At 39.5% G+C, this 21,873-nt stretch overlaps 1 protein-coding gene across 4 annotated transcripts in view; it reads right to left on the bottom strand.

Annotated features, from left to right (window-relative positions):
- The window catches only part of Pde9 (phosphodiesterase 9), a 411,334-nt gene that overhangs the window by 194,756 nt on the left and 194,705 nt on the right, over positions 1 to 21,873 (bottom strand). For 3 of the 4 annotated variants that reach the window (XM_083114911.1, XM_083114914.1, XM_083114913.1), the window contains exon 2: positions 11,175 to 11,324. In XM_083114911.1, the coding sequence (XP_082971037.1) occupies positions 11,175 to 11,274 (100 nt within the window). In that variant the 5' untranslated portion in view covers positions 11,275 to 11,324. Of the gene's footprint in view, positions 1 to 11,174; positions 11,325 to 16,236; positions 16,374 to 21,873 lie in introns of those variants that run through there. The other variant, XM_083114912.1, reaches the window with a different exon arrangement.

The raw sequence follows: 21,873 nt of genomic DNA, 5'->3' as shown, positions 1-21,873 counted from the left end.
CTGATGTAAAATGGATTTTTCTATATTCAGGACTTTTCAAATAAATAAAAAAAATACTACTAATAAAGAACACTTAGCCCAGGCCGGGATTCAAACCTGAAACCTGTGGCGTCGAGATAAAAAATGGATTCCCTTATGTGCCTTCATGGCATGGTGCAATAATGAAGAAGTAACTTTTCCTTTATATAGATATGGATAATCATATAGATATCCGCCTGTGGTAAGACCTTTCTATTATATTTTTTAAGTCCACTTTATGCACAGATAGATTAATAGCGACTGAACATGAGGTTTAAAGTGGCACCCGAACCACTACGTACCTTCACCGGGTATCGAATCGGGGACGCCTTGATTACAAAGCGACGACGTTGATACAACGCTGCAGGGTAGGTCCCATCTATCTATATACATAAAAATGGATGTATGTTTGTTCCGGCATAACTCTCGAACGCCTGGAGCAATTTCAACCATACTTGGTACACATATGACTTACAATCTGAAAAGAAATACTGTGGGGGTAAGACACCCCTGGCACCCCTAGGGTGGGGGTGGGAAGGGGTGGCATGTAACAATAATCGAAAACGACCGATATTAGTGTGGAATCCATAGTTTTAGGGGTCGCTAAGATGAATAGTGACACTCTCAATGCCGTCCAAGTTCATCACTTATCGGCATGGGGGGTGAGAGGGGGTGAAAAATAAAATGTCAAAAATTACTTCCATTAGTGTCGAATCCATAGTTTTCGGAGACGCTAAGCTAATTTGCTGACTATACACTATGTTGCCATCCGTCACCGGACACCCCATACCAGTACGTTAATCCGGTCGCAGCACCACATCAGTATCGTGTAGGGCCACCATTCGCCACAATGACGTCCGCAACCTTTCGAGGAAGACTTTCCACCAAATTGCGATACGTGTCGACGGGAATCTTGCCCCATTCCTCCTGCAAAGCGGCAAACAGCTCATTGGTGTTTTTTGAGTGGCATGGCCTGGCTCTCAAGCGGCGCTCCAACTCGTCCCAAAGGTGTTCAATGGGGTTGATATCTGGACTTTGGGCCATCTGTAATGACGCCTTCCGGTTTGACTTCACCACACGTTTCAAGCATCGACGGTCACGATCTGTTAATATTTTCGGTTTACTGGGTCTGGGTCAGCATGTCATGACCCCCTCTCGCTTCCACTTCACGATAACATCACACATTGTCGACCGGGGTATCTGAAATTTGTTGGAAATCTCACGGGTGTAATGCCCAAACCTGTGGGCTCCAATGATCATCCCTCGTTCCGCCTCACTCAGTTCGCGTCGTCTGTCCATATTGACTGCTGTAGCTGGTATGAGTATATTCTCAACTGGCAACTCCTTTTATAGGTTGTATGACGTGTACAGACGATCCCAAGCACTTTTTGAGGGTTGTCCGGTGACGAATGGCAACATAGTGTATGTTACTTGCTCAAGTGTGGGTTCACCAAATAATTTATTTATTCTTGCTCCTAGAGGTGAAACAAGTGTTGTTTATAATCACGTTTTGAGTTAAATTAATATTATACTGAATTTGTAAAATATTTTACTTTATAATTTAAATACTGTACTTATACTTTTAAATACCTGTAAATAAAATTAGTTACATTTTACATTATAGTTAGAATTCATTATTTTCCTGTCTACTACAAGATTGGGATAAATAAATAGCAGGGCAACGACGGTTAATCAGCTAGTCTACAATAAAAATATGTGAGAGTGGGTGTAGGGGGAAGGGGTAAAGTGTAAAACTCCTGACAAAATTTTGGGACAAAAATGTAGCCTGCCTCAAGACACTATTACGGAGCCATGCCCCCACCCCCTCTCCTACGGTTCACATACTTCATTAATGAGCAATTGAGCAACAAAATGCTCGGTGGGAGAGCATGTATGCCTATGATAACGCGTTTCCATTCAAAGGTGTGACATTTTCGAAGGTTCGTAATAAACGTGATCAGATCGTTACGGGGATCAAAGAGGTACATTTTTCGACCTCCAGTGGGTTTTCCTTCCTCTGCTCCACTTGAAGCAAATGCATTTTATTTCCGCTCTGGGACACGTTGCTCATTCATCATACCGTGCTGTGATGTTATTCAATGGACGATCAGAGAGTATTGACCATTCGGACAGAGGTTAAAAACTCAATTTTATCCACCGTCGGACGAAGTCGATCGATATTTAATTGCTTTATCAGCTTCCGAGGCTGCTGAAAGCTCCCGAGTGCTGTGGTCAAGCAATTTTGATGAAAAACGTATTTATTGAGAAAATTTCAGATACAGCACGTAGCCATTTTACACTGAAATCAGTAACAATGAAAAGAACTAAAATAAAAATAAGAAAATATTAATATAAATAAGTAAGATAGCACAATTAAATATTATTTAGCAATGTTCTGATGGTTGACCGAAAGGCGTACTCTGTGGAAAATACATGAGCACTTGATGGGAGGTCGTTGTATTGAGTGGGAAGTCTGTGGAAGAGCGATCTTCTTTGATTTTCCAGTCTAGGCTTTTTTGTGTAAAATAGATTTGTGTTGCGTGTTGAGCGCATAGGCACTCGAAAGTGGAATTCCTGGAGGAGCGTGTTGCAACGGATTTTGCCATTGACAATTTTGTAAAGATACCTAAAATCATTCAGGGCTGATAGGGAGTCTGTAAGTTTAAAAAGGACAGGAGATGTGGTGTTGGAAAGGTGCGTAATGAAGGAACCCTGTAACGAACTATAGCAAGGAAAAAGTTAAGAAATGAATCGATTCTGGAGAGCTGAGTGGGACATGTCATGGACCAGACAGGAGAGCAGTATTCTATTATTGGGGAAATGAATGATTTGAAGTACAAGGTGACTGCATGCTTAGTTAAATAGACGTGCTGATGATTAGTTTGGTTCATTCTACTTCTACCACTTTTGGGTAACCGCGAAGATGAGGATGAGTGATGCTATGATGAAACTGATAAAGGGCACGTCCCGTTTTGACTGGGACAGTCCCGTATCAGAGACGTGTCTCGGTGTCCACTATTTGTCCCATTTTATAAAAGGCTAGGAGTGATCTTGAAATCAAAGTCTAAGTTGAGAGACATTCCATGCTAAAAATGATGTTATGTGTGCGTTCAGTAATTTGAAGAGCAGTGAATAAGCACGCAGTCTCTTTACGGAATTGCAACAAGAATTTAAATTTCCTGCGTATCGACCAGTGGCGTGCTCAGGATTTTTGAAAGGGATGGGTTATGTACACTTTTTCTGGTAGTCAGCTCTCATTTCGCCATCTTTCGTACCTTTGATGTTCTTCTTTTTCGGAATACTGGGCTAAAGGGGGGGGTTATAACCCCCACCAACCCCCCATGGGCATGCCACTGGTATCGACACAAACTCAAAAGAAAAATCTAGAGCTGTGTGTCCGATATGTAGGTTAAGGTTCCAGGGAGATTTATGAACAATTGAAGAAGGATAAAGCTGTTCTGAAGAAGATTGGGTCTTCTACTAACTACTGGCATTACTCAGCTTCAACATTTCAAACATCAAAGGTTGATCAGAAAGGATGAGAAACGTTATTTAAATCGTATCGAGATTATATTAATTGATGGACTCCGGTGTAATACATGGTAAGTGACATTTTGGTCATTTTTGAGTTACAAAGTAAAATGTGTCATCATTCAATTTCCGAGTGAAATTACCATGTCATACAATTTGCATTGGTCTCAGTGAAGCCTTCTGAAATTGGTAAACACAATACGAAAACAATCTACAGTATAGCTTCTAATAACCTTTTTTCTTAATGAACTCAGAAATTACCAAAATGTCACCATGTTTTACACGCGACCCCTTCAATTAATACCCTTTGCCAACGATATATCATATTTCATTTTTTGTTTGTGTTGTATCATTTACTTTATCCTTCCTTTAATAAATAATAATACCTTAATAATAACAATAATTTTATAATTGGGTTTAACCGATTTTTCAGGATTTGTAAACTGATCTCCTTGGGATGTCCCGTTCTTGGGTCAAAGTATTATGGTCACCCTAATTAAAGGAACACTCACAAACACACATGTACAGCACACAACACATATCCTACAGCAGCAGAGGCGTGACGTGCATGTAGCTGGTGTTACCGCAGGTAACAGCAAAATGTAAAGAATTAAAGAGTTGTTTCAATAAAATGACAACATTGTTAAATACGTTAATGAACACCGTTGCCGTCGAGTAGATATTGCCTAGGACATTTTTTCTGCAGCCGACAGAAGCGAAGAGGGAGGCCGTTCCGCTACCCTGAAGAGGCAACAAGGGAGAAGAGGGCGCCAATGCAAGGAAAGAGCTGGGAGGACTTTATGGGGTTATTCATATGCCTGTTAAGGGGCCCTGTTGCCGTTCAGACCTACCGGATCACACAGTGTTGTCACATCGGATTGGCAGAAAAGAGCTAAATCCGGCCTAAAATAGGAATACCATTTCTGTGAAGCAACTAGAGTAGACTGCAGAGCCAAGGCTGGATTGAACTACAACTGAGACCAGTTAGGTAATAGACGAAAATATAGTTCCTTGGTGTGATTCGTGATTTGGGCAAACCTTGCTCCAAAATACTAAGTTGGAAACAGTAGCACGTACAGCTGGGCTTCCCTTCCACAAAGGACCGAAGTTCTGTCGTCTGCTCAGTGATGACCACACAAACGTCAAACTGACCAGAGAAAAATGTGGTTCTTCTTCTTCTTCCAGGTGGCGTGGCATCTTTTTCAAAAGTGTTAACGGCTATCAGAAAGACAATTATTCCTGCTAGACGTTATCACCTCCTCACCCCGGTAAAGAAAACATGTCTTCGAGCTAGATATTTGTTCATTTCGTTCTTGTTTTGCAATCAGCAGAGTGATTTAGCCACAAACACTCCTAGAAAGAACTACCACTCATGAGATAGTTACCACGAACCAATGAATGGTGGTAGACCCTTGTCAATTCTTCATCTGTCTGTTTCTTTGCACTGAGGTGCGAAGGGGAAGAAAAAGAACCACACTTTTCTCAGGTCAGTTTGAGGTTTGTGTGGTGAGCACTGAGCAGACGACAGAACTCCGCTCTTTTGTGAAAGGGAAGCCCAACTGTACGTGCTACTGTTTCCAACTTAGTATTTTGGAGCAAGGTTTGTCCAAATCACGAATCACTCCATGGAACTATATTTTCGTCTGTTACCTAACTGGTCTCAGTTGTAGTTCAATCCAGCCTTGGCTCTGCAGTCTACCTCTGGTTGCTTCACAGAAATGGTATTCCTATTTTAGGATGGATTTAGCTCTTTTCTGCCAATCCGATGTGACAACACTGGCTGCTCCGGTAGGTCTGAACGGCAACAGGGCCCCTTAACAGGCATATGAATAACCCCATAAAGTCCTTCCCTGCTCTTTCCTTGCATTGGCGCCCTCTTCTCCCTTGTTGCATCCTCAGGGTAGCGGAACGGCTTCCATCTTCGCTTCTGTTGGCTGCAGAAAAAATGTCCTAGGCAATATCTATTCAACGGCAACGGTGTTCATTAACGTATTTAACAATGTTGTCATTTTATTGAAACAACTCTTTAATTCTTTACATTCTGCTGTCATCTGCGGTAACACCGGCAAAAAACACCTTCGCACCTCATTGCAAAGAAACAGAGACAGATGATGAATTGACAAGGGTCTACCACCATTCATTGGATTTTCGTGGTAACTGTCTGACGAGTGGTGGTTCAAACAATCAGAATTGTAACAATATCCAAGGCAACCCAGTCAACAATAAGAATTCTTTAGCAGGTTCATTATTTAAATTTATTTGTGTGTGTGTGTGTGTGTAATTTTATTATATAATTATTAATAATTAGTTGTATTTTATATTACCCAATTTATATAGTTTACTAATTTTTAGTGTTATGTTGTTGACATTGTATATACTAAGATATAACAAATGATGTATTGGCTTGTAAGCTTGTAATAAGATCTTGTGTTATTCCAGTATTATACTAACATTCCACTGCTTATAACACTTAAAACCATACTGGTGGGATAGGGGCCGATAACAGCTAAACCCCTGACACAGAACTATTACATAATAATGACCAGAAATATACACACAACGTATTTCCCATCATCAATCATACAATTTTATGTGTGAGTACAACTGAAGCATCTTTCCGGGTACATGGGCGTACCCAGACATTTTTCTAAGTGGTGGGGGCAAAGGAAACTCTTTTCCAGAGGGACAAACAATACTTTCTCCGGGGGCAAGGGACATTTTGCATGGAAGGCAATGATTTATTTTGAATTAATTGAAACGGGAATGATATACAAATTTTCGCGTAAAAAAGAAAATGAACAGGGGTGGAGAATGTCTGTCTGCCTTTGCAAGTAAATGATCACACTGCGCAGCTTAAAACAAAAGCAAAACTTACCCGAATCAAAAAAAAAAAAAATTCTAAACGTCAAGGTTCTTGTGCTATCATCATCTTCATTCTACCTTGAGCAGCTAGAGCTTAATGCTTTTATCTCGATTGGGTTATCGGCAGTTCAGAAGCATGAAGCACTTGTCAACGGAAGAACTCGAAGAGGGATCTTTTCACCTGCCTATCTTACGAGTGTTTTCTATTCGGGAAGGGCTTGTTTGCCTGATAAGCGATTGATCGAAGAGCACGTGTTCGAGATAATGTTTATATTGTGGAAGTTGTATCGGGTAGGGTGTGAATTAAAAGGCATTTCACGTATCCCTGGGATGAAAATATCCATGGACAACTCATATATACTCTATCCCGGGAATGTCTGGAGCAAGGTCGCGCAGAAGGATAGGAAGGAGGTGGGAGGAGCGAAGCAGTACACGCTGATACAAACAGGTGGGAGCTGCGGTCGTTCCCTCTCACGTGTTCATTGGTCGAGCCTTCTAGAGTCACTACTTGCGCAGAGACTTGCTTTCGTTCGCTCGCTCCAAAGATTCCCGGGACAGGATATACTCTCCGAATGTACCATTCTACTTTAATTTGCACGTAAACAATCTAGAGTTAACTTGCAACAAAAGTCTCCAATTAATGAAATAATTATAATAACAATATGGTTATATTCAAAGGAGGAAAAAAACTTAACATAATCCATTCGCCAGCCCCCCCCCCCCCCCAAATACTGTCTAAGAAAGCCATGAATCCAACTAATATAAAGCCGCACATTTTGAAATACGATCTTAAAATTTTTACGACAGCCATTTTTCTTGTAGTGGCAACACTGTTGGTATACGCTTGTCAGTTGTCACTGGGACAAAAGACGATCGGGTCTTGTTTAGGGCCGTGTCCGGATTGGCAAGCGCTCCGTCCCGTTCTCCCCCGTTGATCTCGCGTGCCGTCGAAGTCACGTCCAAGTCGTCCGAATTTACATGTCCCCTTGTAGTACGGTTGTCACTTTTCCCGCCAGGTGTCAGCCCGAACTTCACCCACCGCGCTCTGGGGCGCAGGCGCATCGAACGGAAGCAGAAGGGAGACGCCAAACAAACATGACAATGATTTCCACCATATTAAAAATGTAACACGCTATTTCATCATTTACAATTTTCTACATTCAGTATTATCGATAAAATGTTAAAGTATAACTGAGTTTTACATCCTCTAATCAGTAAATGTTGTCTGTACAAAGTGAAAGTTAGAATATAACTGCCAAGCTCAGCGTCACAGCGAATTCAAGCGTGCATCTGTCGCGCCTCTCTGCTCTCCCCTCCGACTCCACGTCTGCCGCGAATTCGGACAACGGAGGTTGGCTGAGTCCCCGGATGGAACGGTGCTCTACGTGACATCTGCTCCTTTGTCCGAATTGGCGGCAGACGTGGAGTCGGAGGGGAGAGGTGCAAGGCGCGACAGATGCACGCTTCAACTCGCTGTGGCCCTACGCTTGGCAGCCATATTGCAACTTCCGCTTGACGGAGACGTTTACTGAATAGACAATGTTAAACTCTGTGATTCTTGGGCATTTTAGCGATAAAATTCAATGTAGAAAAACTGATAATGAAGAAATCATGTCACATTTCTAATATTAGTAGTAAATAGGTGGAAATCATTGAAACGTGTGGTTGGCGTCTGCCTTCTGCTTCCATCCTGTGCCCTAGAGCGCGGTGGGTGACGTTGGAGGCGACACCTGCCGGGAAAAGTGACAACCATACTGCAAGGGGACATGCAGATTCGGATGCTTTCGACCGCAGATGAAAGCAACGGGACGGAACGAATGCCAATCCGGACCAGTGTTGCCACATGAAGGGAAATTCGGACCGAAATTTTAGCCAAAAGGGAAAATGGAATTTCGATTAAAAATATCACAATTTCAGGGAAATTTTAAGACTTCTAACTTTACAGTATTACAGTTTATTGTACATCGCTTTTCTGTATCTTCGGATAATTGTAACGATAACAATTAACGATTTAATGGATTTCTGACCATGATTTTAACCTGGGACATCTCACCAGAAAGCGATGAAGCTGACATGTGAAAAATTTGTGTAACATTGTTTATTCATACGAACATGGACCAACATGAATTTTACTGCTGCTACTACTACTACCGCTGCTAATTATAATAATAATAATTATTATTATTATTATATTTGTTTAGGTGAAGGGAAAAATAGTCCAAAAAGGGAAATTTTGCCCTTTGGAAAGGGAAATTGTGCCCTGAGATTGTGGCAACACTGATCCAGACGCGGCCTCGCTCTTGTACAGTCACGGACACTGCCGGCTTGTAATGAATACAATAGAATCGTTACAAGCCGGCAGTGTCCGTGACTGTACTATGGACCGTGTGTAGGTGTTTCGTGCTGAATACTACTGTTGTGTGGTAGTTAGAAGACGTTAAAGTGAAGTGTGACTATAATACCGCCCTGAACAATGTTCAAGCGTCAAGAACAGCGAATATTCATCAAACTGGTTGCACGTGGAAGGAATGCACGGCAAATTCACAAGGGCTTACGCGAGGCACGTGGGGACCACGCTTTACCGTATCGTAGCGTTGCCAGATGGGCCAAGGCATTTGAAACCAATGTTGCCACATGAAGGGAAATTTCCCTCCGAAATTTTATCTAAAAGGGAAAAGGGAATTTCCATCACAATTTCAGGGAAATTTTAAGATATTTGACTCTACATTATACCATTATATGTTAAGTTCCAGTTTCATATCCACCTATTTATTTTTATCTGTACCTTTTTATTTCTGCTTCTTTGAATACAAGCCTGTATTTACTTATAGTTCTTTTATGTTTATTGCACGTCACTTTTCTGTATACCTTCGGATAATTGTAACGATGAGAATTAACGATTTAATGGATTCTTGACCAGGATTCAAAACCTGGGGCATCTGACCAGAAAGCGATGAAGCTGACATGTATGTGAAAAATTTGTTTCATTTTTTATTCATAGGAGCATGGACCAAGGGAAATATTACTACTAGTACTGCTGCTGCTTCTGTTACTGCAAATAATTCCACTGCTAATAAAAATAATAATAATGAAAATAATAGGGAAAAATTGGTCCTAAAAGGGAAATTTTGCCCCTTGGAAAGGGAAATTGTGTCCTCAGATTGTGGCAACACTGTTTGAAACTGGTCGTGAATCAGCCGCGAAAGAACATGGTGTCGGGCACAGATCCACACCACCTTAATTCACTTCGCAGATTGCTGGAGATTGATCGGCGTTGGACATGAAGTGAATTAGCAAATGAAGTTAAGATTTCACCATCCTCTGTAGACCAGATGCTAACTCAGGACCTCGGCCTGCGTAAGATATCGGCAAAATGAGTATCGCATATCCTGACGGAAGTTCAGCGTGAACATTATTCAGGGCGGTATTATAGACACACTTCACTGTAACGTCTTCTAACTACCACACAACAGTCAGCACCAAACACCTACACACGATCCGATCGGCTTTTGTCACAGCGGCAACTGACAAGCGTAAACCAACAGTGTTGCCACTACAAGAAAAATGTCCCTCGTATTAATTAATACCAGATTGGAATAAAAGTAATTAATTCTAGCACCGGAGTAGCCTTCCTAAACAAGCATAAGGAACCATGCAGTACATTCTAATAATATATATATATATATATATATATATATATATTTAGCAACAGTGCAAACATTTATAACGGCATGTTTCTTATTCTGATTTAATGACACATGTGATGTAGAAAACAAACATTAAAAAAATACATACTGTAATCGTTATTTAAAAAAAAAGGCTGGAAATTTTCATAAGCAAACTCGAAATATTTAAAAAATATGTATTTTTTCAGAACCGAATATGAACATTCAGCCGGCAGGTGAAAATTTTCAGGCGCCATGGCAACGATGGAGACGAGAACACATCATAGTCGCAAAGCTCCGAAGAACACCAGTTGTGAGCAATGTGGCAACAGCGCCGATTTTTCCGGACGCCTTGTCTCATATCTCCGACTGTAGATGAATATACTGCTGATTAAGGAAAGCTGTCTTGAAACCAAACCAGGATTGTCATGTTTCATTCCAGAGCAATATTGAGGACTAAAAATGGTAAACGTTGTAAGTGCCAAAAGCGAAAGTGTTCAGCACATCAGCCCGTACGAACGTTCACACTAGTGCCTTTTTACACGCCCTTTGAACTACTTAGAGGGCTACCAGCCACTTTTCACGTTTACCACATTATCAAGCATGGCACATTTCACAGTTTAACGTTGAAAACGGTGTGTGACTTATTGTGGCACTTACAGCGTTTACCAATTTTAGTCTTCAATTATGAGACTGTATGGTGAATATATTGCCTTCGTCTGCTGAAGAAATTTCTGGAATCAATGTTGCCAACCAAGTTTATATGCCACTAAAACGCCACTTTTTCACATTAGCCATAAAATCGTTATTCCAAAATCTATAAAGTGCTGGAAATTTTCCACATTGGTCGGAAACCGTGAACAAACATTGCAAGGTTCACAGAGCTTCGATAAATTTTATCCACTTTTCTCCCACCTGAAATTGGAATTCTGGAAACAATCAACACTAACTTGAGGCATTAATTAACTTCTCGAATTTCCTGTGGCGGGTAAAGAAAAGTATCGCAGAAAACCAGATGAAAAATATATCTTACAGTTTTCATGTTATGGTTGACCAAAGCTACGGTTGCATGCACTGCCCTGAGTTCTTAGGACTTACCTTTGAGTTCGTCCGGGGGGATGTCGGAAGGAAACTGGGCTCGCTCTTCCTTACCCCCGCCCACCGTGAAATACACGACTCGGAGATATCCCTGATCCATAGGCCTGTCTTCATTTTCCGGGCGTCACCTGGACACTTGGCGGGAACCTCCTGTGGACATAAGGGAAGTGGCATTAAATTTTCAGTCATAGGAAGAATTGGTGAATAAAAGGATAAAAACGTGTATGAAAAACTCAATATGCTGACCAAGGCAGACATGCATTTGATTATAAAACTTAACTAAATGTAATGTTTCAACCTTCTAGCAAGGTCTTCTTCAGACTCTGCACAAAGTACAAATGTAACAAGGTACAAAACAGGACGATATATACCGGGTGATCCATTTATAATGATAGTATGGAATATCGCATGCAGAATGCATCCAATCGAAATATTGCACAGAATAAAAGTTTGATACTATTGAGGGGGTAAGTCAATGCCGCAAAAATTTCGTCGCCGCCACCTACCCCTTAGGGGGGGGGGGGGTAAATGTGAAATTTCAAATGGAACACTTTGAACTTTTATAAACATTTGGTAGTTTCAGTTTCATTTTGTTCCCTTTATGTAATAATACTTTTGGTTTCCGTTGAGAACATTGCAAAACGAATTTTATTTAAAAAAATGTGTGCAAAGAATTCGGCAAAAGAAAATTGTTTGCAATTTATGTCTTTGTGTAACAATAAATAATATTAATTTGTTCCAACACTTTGGTTTCAAGGAACAATTTCATATGAAGAACAAAATTAAGTATGTTACTACAAATTAGTTATCATTTGAGGTACACAAATAAATGTTTAAAGGTGCAAATGTTCAAAATGATGACCGTTCTCTTCAATGCAGTTCAAAACACGGTGTCTGAAGCTCCACACTGTTCGTCCCAAAATGTCAGGAGTGATAGAGGCACAAGCATCAATAATTCGTTGCCGCATATTTTCTGACGTTGTTTGAACAATTGTTTGAAGACAGGGTTTTGTAGACACTTAAAGAAAAGTGCTACCACGAAGTTCCAACATTCCATACTATCATTATAAATGGACCACCCGGTATACACAAACATTACTCCCCTCCAGACTATTAGAAAGTTGTTCTGGAACGTTCTAGAAGGTGGCTTTCCCTTATCAACTGTCTAATAGTCTGGAGGGGAGTAATGTTTGTGTATATATATCGTCCTGTTTTGTACCTTGTTACATTTGTACTTGGTGCAGAGTCTGAAGAAGACGTTGCTAGAAGGTTGAAACGTTACGTTTATGTTTTATAATAAAATAAATTACTGCCTTGGTCAGCATATTGAGTTTTTCATATCATGGAAACAAGGCTTAATGGTGTTAAAAACGTGTAACATGATACTTGTACAATGGAATCGAGCATGGAAACATTAAAATTTATATCTTTTTCGTCATATTATATTATTTTTAGCAAAGCCATCGGGAGGTTAGGGTGAGTTCTAGCCCACGCAAATAGCTCCACGAGTAATTTCAGTCATTTATAATGAGTCGAGGCACACAATTTTCGTAAATAAAAAAAGCGAAATTTCGGTACAAAAACAAGAGTCAATTTTGGGTTCAAAAGCGGTAAATAAAATAAAATTTCGGTGTTATAGCGCTGGAAAATCCGATGAAAAGTGGTATATAAAAATACATTTTGGTTTTAAAATTGTGAATATAATCCTGAATTTGATTGAAAAAACTGCACTTATTACACAAAATTAACATTTCACTTCTAATAGCACATTTGTAAAGTTATCAGAGTATTAAGTTTATTTCTGTGTAAAGGAGTCCATGTTTGCTTCTCAAATATTAACAGCAGGTAAATAAACCCTACATTTCGTAGTTTAAGAGTTTATTTCGCATTTTGCAGTTAATTTCGCATTATTTCGTGACAAAACATGGCAACAAAATTTCAAAAAACATAAAAAATTAACAGTACAAGGTGTTTTTTGACATTTCGTGTTTTCGTCAAAAACGAAATATGCATGCTCCTAATAATGAGACAGAATTATATACAGAGAGGAGAAATATGAGGAGATGAATAGAAAAATAAAGATAGAATGACAGAGAGAACGAGAGAAATAAATAGGAACGAGAAAAAGAGAGAAACAGGGAAAGAAAGTGATAGAAAGGGATAGCGAAACAGGATGAAGAAAGAAAAGGAGATTGAAATATATATATATATAGAGAGAGAAATAAAGTAAAAAAGTTAGATATAGAAAATGGACAAAAACAGAAACAGAGGGAGAAAGATGAAGAAAGGAAATTGATAGAAATGTATACAGAAACAGGAAGAGTAGGGAAGAAGAAACTGGGTAGAAGAGAGAGAAAGCAGTAGAAAAGTTACATACAGAGAAAAGACAGAAGCGAAGCAGAGAGTGAAACAAAGAGAAACAGGGAAGAAGAAAAAGAGACAAGAAAAACAGGAAAGGGAAAAAGAGAGAATGGGACAAATGAAGAGAAAGAAAGGTAACGAAAAATAAAGAAAGAGAAATAATGAAAGAAAGTGCGAAATATAGATAAAGTGATAGAGAGGCAGAGGGAAAGACAGACACAATTTTCCCTTCAAGACATAGAAAAAAAAATATTCACAACGACACGACCTAAACAAGACAAGGCATTTGCAACTCTATCAGTGCGAGTGTTAAGAAGGCCATCCTGCTATACGATTGATTGGTTATTTTACGTTGCATTCCTGACGATTTTGGCTAATTGTAACAATAAGAATGAACGATGATAAGATAAAGTTGACGAAAGGGCAATTCACAAAAACGTGAACAGGTCGCAAGCTCCATAGAGAATTCATTAAACTTGCTGTGGATCAAGGCGCCAGGATCTCGTTAGCCTGCAATAACCAGTGGAAGTGAGGTTGACGCTTAAGTGCCATCAGAGAGCACAACATTATTCTAAACCTCCGAAGAAATCCAGCTGTGAGCGACGTGGCAACAGTGCAGATTTTTTCGGACGTCTCATTCCATGTCTCCGAGTTTAGATGAATATACTGCTGATCGAGACAAGTTGTCATAAAGCGAAAGCAGCGTTGCCAAATCTCATTTGAGAGCAAAATTATGGTAGATTTAAGTTTTCGTGACACTTCATTTGCTGGGGAAAAATTCTAGGCTGCTAGTGTTGCCAACCAAGATTATATGGCACTAAAACGATCCATGTAATCGTTATTCCCAGATCTATGAAGGGCTTGAAATTATCCCTCTTACACAATCATAGAGCTAGCCCGCTCAGTACTACTAAACCTCAGGAATAAAATACAAAATGCACGGGTTGCTGTGTCGTATATATATGACGTCAGAACCAAGTACGCATTCACAGAAAACAATAATAATTTCCGCAAAGCCGAACACCAGGATCCATGCACGGAGAGGTATGCTTGCAAAGTAATCCTCAGCCGCTACCAAAATCCGGTTAATTTGCGAAATCCCATTGGCCAAACGGGCAGAGTGCTAGTGAGAGTATTAAATTTAATCCGGGTGCCTGTCGCCGCTAGTTAGCAGCCAATTAATTGAATACAATGAACTTACCTCGAGGGAGTCGGCTTGTAGATCTAATCTTGTACTGGAGACAGTTCTCTTGCTTCCGAAGAGCGAACACACGAATGGCTGGAAGCCTGGCACCGAGGAAATGCGTTAACATGGCACGCGTGAATGCTATGGCACCAACGGGCCTGTCCTACAAGCATGTGTGTCTGGTTAACGCGAGGAAGCAGAGTTGCCAATTGCAAGGACGAATATCTACCAAGGGGAAAAGTTGTTATTTGCTTTACTTTGTTGTTCCCCAACTTTTGGTTAAGATGGGTATCAGTGGTGATATGATGAAAGAACACCCAGGCCAGGACTTGAACCCAGGACCCTTGACGTCGTAGCGCGCTGTGCTAACCACTCCACCACGGAGGTCGTCTTGAAGGAAAAAGTAACTATACATACAAAATATTGGCAATTTCCGAAATAAGAAAGGTTGATAGCATATCGGCAACACTGTAATGTGAAAATATGGAATTTGTAATACTATCATAGATTTCATAGCATTTCTTGCTAGAGGCTAATTTTATTTACGCAGGGTAACTAACATAGTGTACGTTAATGTAATTATGTTTCTGGGGTATTTTTCATTTTCTGGACAAGTAATCGTACCGTACACACTGGTATTATCATGGGAATTCACATTATTAGCCTTTTACGATGGTATATTGCAACACTGTCTAGTAGCACCAATAGAAATATATATATATATATATATATATATATATATATATATATATATATATATATATATATATATATATATATATATATGTATGTATTAATAGTTCATGTCAAACAAAGTAATATGTGACAGGTGCTTTCCAAATTGTCCAAATGTTCAACATTAACATTTGCAACGATTCTACAAACAGTTTGAGCAAACATTTATGACTGAAATGTTATCAAATGCCGCAGACTGAAACGTACAACTATATGCAATTAGATGTTAATGAAATGTCGTGTTTAAGAAAACTGTTGTGCAGTTTGAAAATCCTCACTTTTCCTATTTTGAACTGTTTACATAGCAAATATAAATTTACGTACACAGATAAATATTCACCCTTTTCTATTTCTATTGTCCTGCTGCACATTACTGTAGCATGCCATCGACAATATTAGACATGTAGAATTCCTAGAAGATACATTTTATACTATCGTATATAGTCTGGGTAAATTGCAAATTTCATTAGAATGCAATGTTAATGGGACATATGGATAATGTCCAATTAATATTGCATGCTAATGTAGAACCATTCTCACTAATATTAAGAGAATTACATATTTCATGTTCATAGTTAAAACTATAATAACGAAACATATTCTCTATTGACAGTAATGTTACGTTGTTTCACATTTGAACTTGTGGTTGTAGTTTTGCATTTCATTTACGGACATTTCGTACTAATATATATTGTTCATTTTATACAAAGTAACGATTGCTCAATAGCAAGAATATCGAAAAACACCCACAAATGAGAAGTTAGATGGACACAGACTTACATTTTGGTTTCCGTTAACAAAATTAAGGAATGTATAACACTTTAGAAAACAACAAGAATATCTCCTTATGCACCCGCACAAAAATTAAAACCACGAATTAACGAGAAAACATCAGAAAGCACTTATAAATTATCCGCCAAGTAGAAGCCACAAGTATTTAATAGCAAGGTTAAGCCATATGCTGTAGAAATGAGTTCATTGGCCGCAACAGTGACGTCACTTTGTGCCACACTGACATTCGTTCACTTGGACTCAACGGCACCTTATACTCAGGGTGTAATTTAATAGGGTGGGGATTTCCTCTCTCAAGCTCTAAGTATCCCTTCCATCACAGACTTTATCCCCTACTATCAAATTGACATTATGTGATGAAATTATTATCAAGATATAGTCAACAATATTTGAAGTAGTTATTGTAAGCAACAAAAATAGTAATATAAGAGGGCTGTAGAGGGATATTATTTCCGTAACATCTTTGGCAGTAATGCATTTGAAGCTTCGGAACGAGTCACAACTCTCGAAGCAGCCAATTAACCAAGCGAGCCGCTGACGTCATCTCAACCCGGAACCTATCGCTAAGCCCCTTGCTCAGGTTCTACACGCCCACTAGGCTCGCTAGACAGACTCGCGCAGTCCGCTGGAGAAGTTCCGAAAGTAATTCGACTCTACCAGCATAGGTCGTTGAAATTGCCCCGTTGGTAACTTTTTCACTGTAGTAACTCTTCCCCTTCATTGCATAGAAGCAACATCATTGAGTTCTTGACGAAGAAGTTTTCAATTCTTTCTTGCCCTTGCTTTATTTCTGTCCCAGTGTTTAGTTCTCTCCCATTCTTTCTGGTTCCTCATTTTCTTCCCTCTTGCTCTGTATATTTCTCTGTCTTTCATTTTCCCAGTATCTTTGTCATATTCCTTCTATTAATTTCCATCACTTTTTCTAGCTTCTTCTACTCCTTTCTATTCTTCTCTCCTCCTCCGTATTTCTATATTTTTCTAGCTCTTTCCTTCTGTCTCTCACGCGTTATTTCATTCTCTCCTCTTCTTTTTCTCTATTTCCCTCTTTCGCTTTTCCAATTTTCTTCCTCGTTTCACTATCTTTTCTTCGTCTTTCTCTGTTTCTAACTCGCTATCAATCTCTCTATTTTTCTTTTTTCGCTATCTCCTATTTTCTTCCTCTGTTTCACTATCTTTCTTCCCCTCTATTTTTCTTCTTTATCTTCTTTTTCGCTATCTCCTATTTTCTTCCTCTGTTTCACTATCTTTATTCCTCTCTCTATTTTCCTCTCTCTCTCTTATTTCCTTCTAACTCTCTATCAATCTCTCTATTTTTCATCTATCTCTATCGCCTTCTTTATCTCCTATTTTCTTCCTCTCTTTCACTTTCTTCCTCTATTTTCCTCTTTCTCTTTCCTTCTCTAACAATCTCTCTTATTTTTCTTCTCTCCCTATCTCCTATTTTCTTCCTCTCCCTATTTTCCTCTTTCTCTCTTTCCTTCTAATTCTATATCAATCTCTCTATTTCTCTTCTATCTCCTTCTTTCACTATCTCCTATTTTCTTCATCTGTTTCAATATCATTCTTCCTCTATCTTCCCCTGTCTTTCTTTCCTTCTAACTCTCTATTTCATTCTAATTTTCTTCTTGCTCCATTTCCGTCTATCCTATTTCTTCCGTTTCTCTATCTCTTATTTCTTTCTTACCCTCTATCTCTCATAATATCTCATACTCTTTGTCCCTCTGTGTGTTTCTTGTTCTACTTCAATGATTCCATGTAAGCTTTTTTGAAGGGGTGACCAGGAAAGGCGACTACGACTATTTCACGGTGGGCAAGAGCCCACCTTCGCCCCATGGTAGCAACGCCTCTTCCTACACTCCATCGACATGACATCTTGGAATCAAACAACAATTTCCTTCTGCATTCATCGTTGTTTGTCAAGTGTCAGAACAGCAGCCAAGTTGACTAATAATAGTAGGAAGCGAAGGAAAGGTTGAAGGATGGGCGGGCATGTCGCAACCGCAATTTCCACTTCCTTTTTACTCACCGCATCTTCCGTTGTAGTGATCAACACTTTGTTGGCTGGCTGTAGATCTTCTCCGCTAGAGTTCCAAATGGAATAATTTGAACAGTTTCCCAGTGAGGAAACCAAGTGCGTCGCGAAGGGTGGAAGGGCAGTCACCTTTCTTGGAAATTGGCGTCGTTAATTTAAAATTAGAAAACGAAGAACAGAAACTTATTGCTTTTATAGTCCCTTATGAAAATAAAGCTCTTGCAACAAAACAGTCAACGAAGACCCCCACAGCCAACATAGGGTGCGCAGACCTTCTGATTAGGGGGAAGGGGGGCAAAAGCCATGATGAAAGTTCAGTCGGGAAAGGTAAAACTCATTTCATCTCATACTTTTAGTTTTATTGCATCGATGCGCGCGCGTGTATATATATGCGTGTGTATACACACACAAACATATTATTTAAATACATTACACAATCAATTCATCCGTCCCATAACAAACCAATAGCAAAAATGACAAATTGTCTCTCACGTGCGCGATCCTTTTCCTCCAAACACTTTTTCAGTGAAGTTAAGACGAAACTTTTTAACAGCAACAATCTGAAGTACTTAGTTGTTCTTACGTCTCTCTTTGGTAATTTACAATGCATTACAGAAAACAATCAAATTACGAGCGAAGCGACCAAGAAAATATTTAGATTCAAATTTTTGCAAACTGAAAACAATATTGATTTAATGGGGCCCCATAAATTTCATAGGGGCTATAGCATCCTCTATTACATGTTTTTTTCATTTTGATCGTTCAGCGCCCAGGGCCAACTCCCGATAAAATTAGAAATCGAAGGGGCAATTGCACCTCTGTGACCCTCTGCAAATACTCTTGGCCCTTTGGAAGAAATAATGCAAGACGTGAAAAGTGATACCATTTTGAGTGCCCATTTGTCCAGCTACTCTTAAATTCTGCTAGTCTTGCTTTCTTTTACTTCAATGTTTGCCCCCGCCCCACTTGTCCCAATTTCTAGTTCAAGTGGTGTTTTTTGAGGGGGCAACACTTATCGGGGCAATATGCCCCATGGAAAAATACCTTCTTTGTCCCTCCGTGGAAAAATATCTACGGACGTCCATGTTTAAGGAGGGGGCAATTGGCCCCCTTGCCCCTCCCGTGCGCACGCCTTGACAGCCAATAACATTCACTGTACGCGTTGCATTTGGTGCCCTGTATATACAGGGTGATCATAATTAAAGTGGCCCCTTTCAGACACATCTGGAACCCGTTCGAATGCTGATGGAAAAATAGTTAAAATTTTCACCACTATGTGCAAATGTGGCGCGTCTGTTTGCCCGTGAGAACCAATAGTAGAAGTCACGAGACCTGATGATTTGTTGGTATCTCTTGAAGCTACGAAATGTTCCGAATCCCGACGTGGGCATGATGTTCTTTGTGAATATCCGTTTCTCAATATCATGGTATCATCAATCAGCTTGATCTTAGCCAGAAGTGGCAGAAAGGCGAACTAAAATAGACCAAATCAATTTAGTGGAACATTAGGAATTAGACGAGAGTACAGTGCTTTAAAACTAAAGGTTGTGGGTTCGAATCCTAAATGGGGATCAACGTACAGCAGCCCAAGGTGACACAAATTTCATAGTTAAATTAAATTAAATTAAATTAAATAGTTAAATCATAACCCATATCATCATCTCCAAACAATTTGGATAGAAATATTGGCTTGATATACACATAAAGTTAAGTGTAAAAATAATACTGTTATCAGAATTGGGCTTTTATTTTTAAAACATTTGCTTTTGTGTGTGATATTGTTCAACCAATCTATTGTCTACCAATTTTGAGATTTGTTTATGTGAGTACACAATTAGTGCACAATGTTTTTACTAAACCATAAGAGGGGCTTATACCCGTTAAACACTATACGGCCATAACAAGACGCCAACATAAAGGAAATACGGTATGAAGAGTAAGGAGCAAGATTTGGAGACATGCCCTGCGAGTTGGCAACCTTGAATTGTATCAGAAGGGAAAGATGAGTTGGGAAGGTCGCCCTGAGATGCCCGCATTGCTCTCCGAGGTGAGGGCAACACTCGCAGGCGTTCTCATGTCCTTGCAACACAGCACCTGCCTTGCCTACTGCTGCCCGCAGGTTCCCGGAGTTGGTAAATGTACCAGGATGACAGTAAACACGAACGTCATTGTCTCCATCGGCTGACGTCATCTGATTGCGTAAGCACGGTCTCCCACTATAGACAGGAGAAGGGAATTCTGGTACGGTTCCAGGACGTGATTTTGTCCAAATTTATCACATAACGCTCTCTGGTGCGGGGCACATTCAGCTGCTAACAGTCGCTAAGATTTTTATGACCCAAAAGTCACTTCGGTTATAAGGATTTGTACATAAGGCTTATGTAGAAATCAGAATCACTTTTGCTGAAAGTACTGGGTGGCCAGAATTAAGTTACCCAACTCAGAGCCCTCTGTAGCCTGTTTGAGGCATCGTAGAACTCTGAATCCACTATGCAGACCGTGGGAAAGATGATGGCGATAAAATAAGAATAGTTCAATTTTCCGCCACCAGGTTGAAATGTAGCGCTGTAATAATAAATATTGAAAAACATAAGTCAGGTGTACAAATCGTTATTGTTGGTTTCTGCCAGTACAGCAGTGTTCAATATGCGTGCCAGCAATATTACTACCGTTCTGAGAAAAACAATTTCACCAGCAATGCACGTTCTTTCTTGGTGATCACTTCCGAACTTTTGTTCCGCACTCACGTTAAGTGATTTAGCTGAGTTATTAATTAGAAAGACATTTGTTAGTGGCTGGAAGTTGCGAGAAAATAATCTCTCGTTTATTGCAAGATTGAAAGGTAAAGGCAAATCCATAACCTATTGTAGCAGTTTACGTCATTATTACAACCCATCATTAGAGGCATGCATATTTCGTTTTTGACGAAAATACGAAATGTGAAATAGGACATTCTAATGTTAATTTTTCATGTTTCTGAAAGGTGTGAGGTGCATTTTCCTACTCTGTTTTGTCACGAAATGATGCGAAATGAACTGCAAAATGCGAAATAGATTCTTCAACACGAAATTTACCGTTTATATACCGACACGACACTTTCTGAAGTCTAAAGTATTCTGTGAGTTATGCAATTAACGGAAAATTGATTAATTCTGCTGTAAATATTAGAGAAGCAAAAATGGACTGCTTTATACAGGAATAAATTTAATATTCTGGTAATGATTTAATGTGCTATTAGAAGGGATATTTTTATTTTGTGTAATAGTGCAGTTTTTAAATCAAATTTGAGATTATATTCACATTTTTAAAACCAAAATGTCATTTTATATGCTGCTTTTTCACCGCTGTAACAGTGAAATTTCATTTTATTTACCGCTTTTGAACCCGAAATTGACTGTTTTTGTACCGAAATTTTGCATTTTTATTTACCAAATATATGTGCCTCTACCCATCATGGATGTACAGCGCCACATTTCAACCTGGTGGCGGAAAATTGAACTTTTTTTTTCTTTTATCGCCATCCTGTTTCCCATGGTCTGTATAGTGGATTCACCAAATTTCAGAGTTCTACGATGCCTCAAACAGGCTACAGA

The sequence above is a fragment of the Lepisma saccharinum genome, chromosome 29 (assembly GCF_977018435.1).
Source record: "Lepisma saccharinum chromosome 29, izLepSacc3.1, whole genome shotgun sequence".
In the NCBI taxonomy this organism is placed as follows: domain Eukaryota; kingdom Metazoa; phylum Arthropoda; class Insecta; order Zygentoma; family Lepismatidae; genus Lepisma; species Lepisma saccharinum.
Note: the sequence above shows the minus strand (reverse complement) of the source record. Positions and strands in the feature narration are given on the sequence as shown.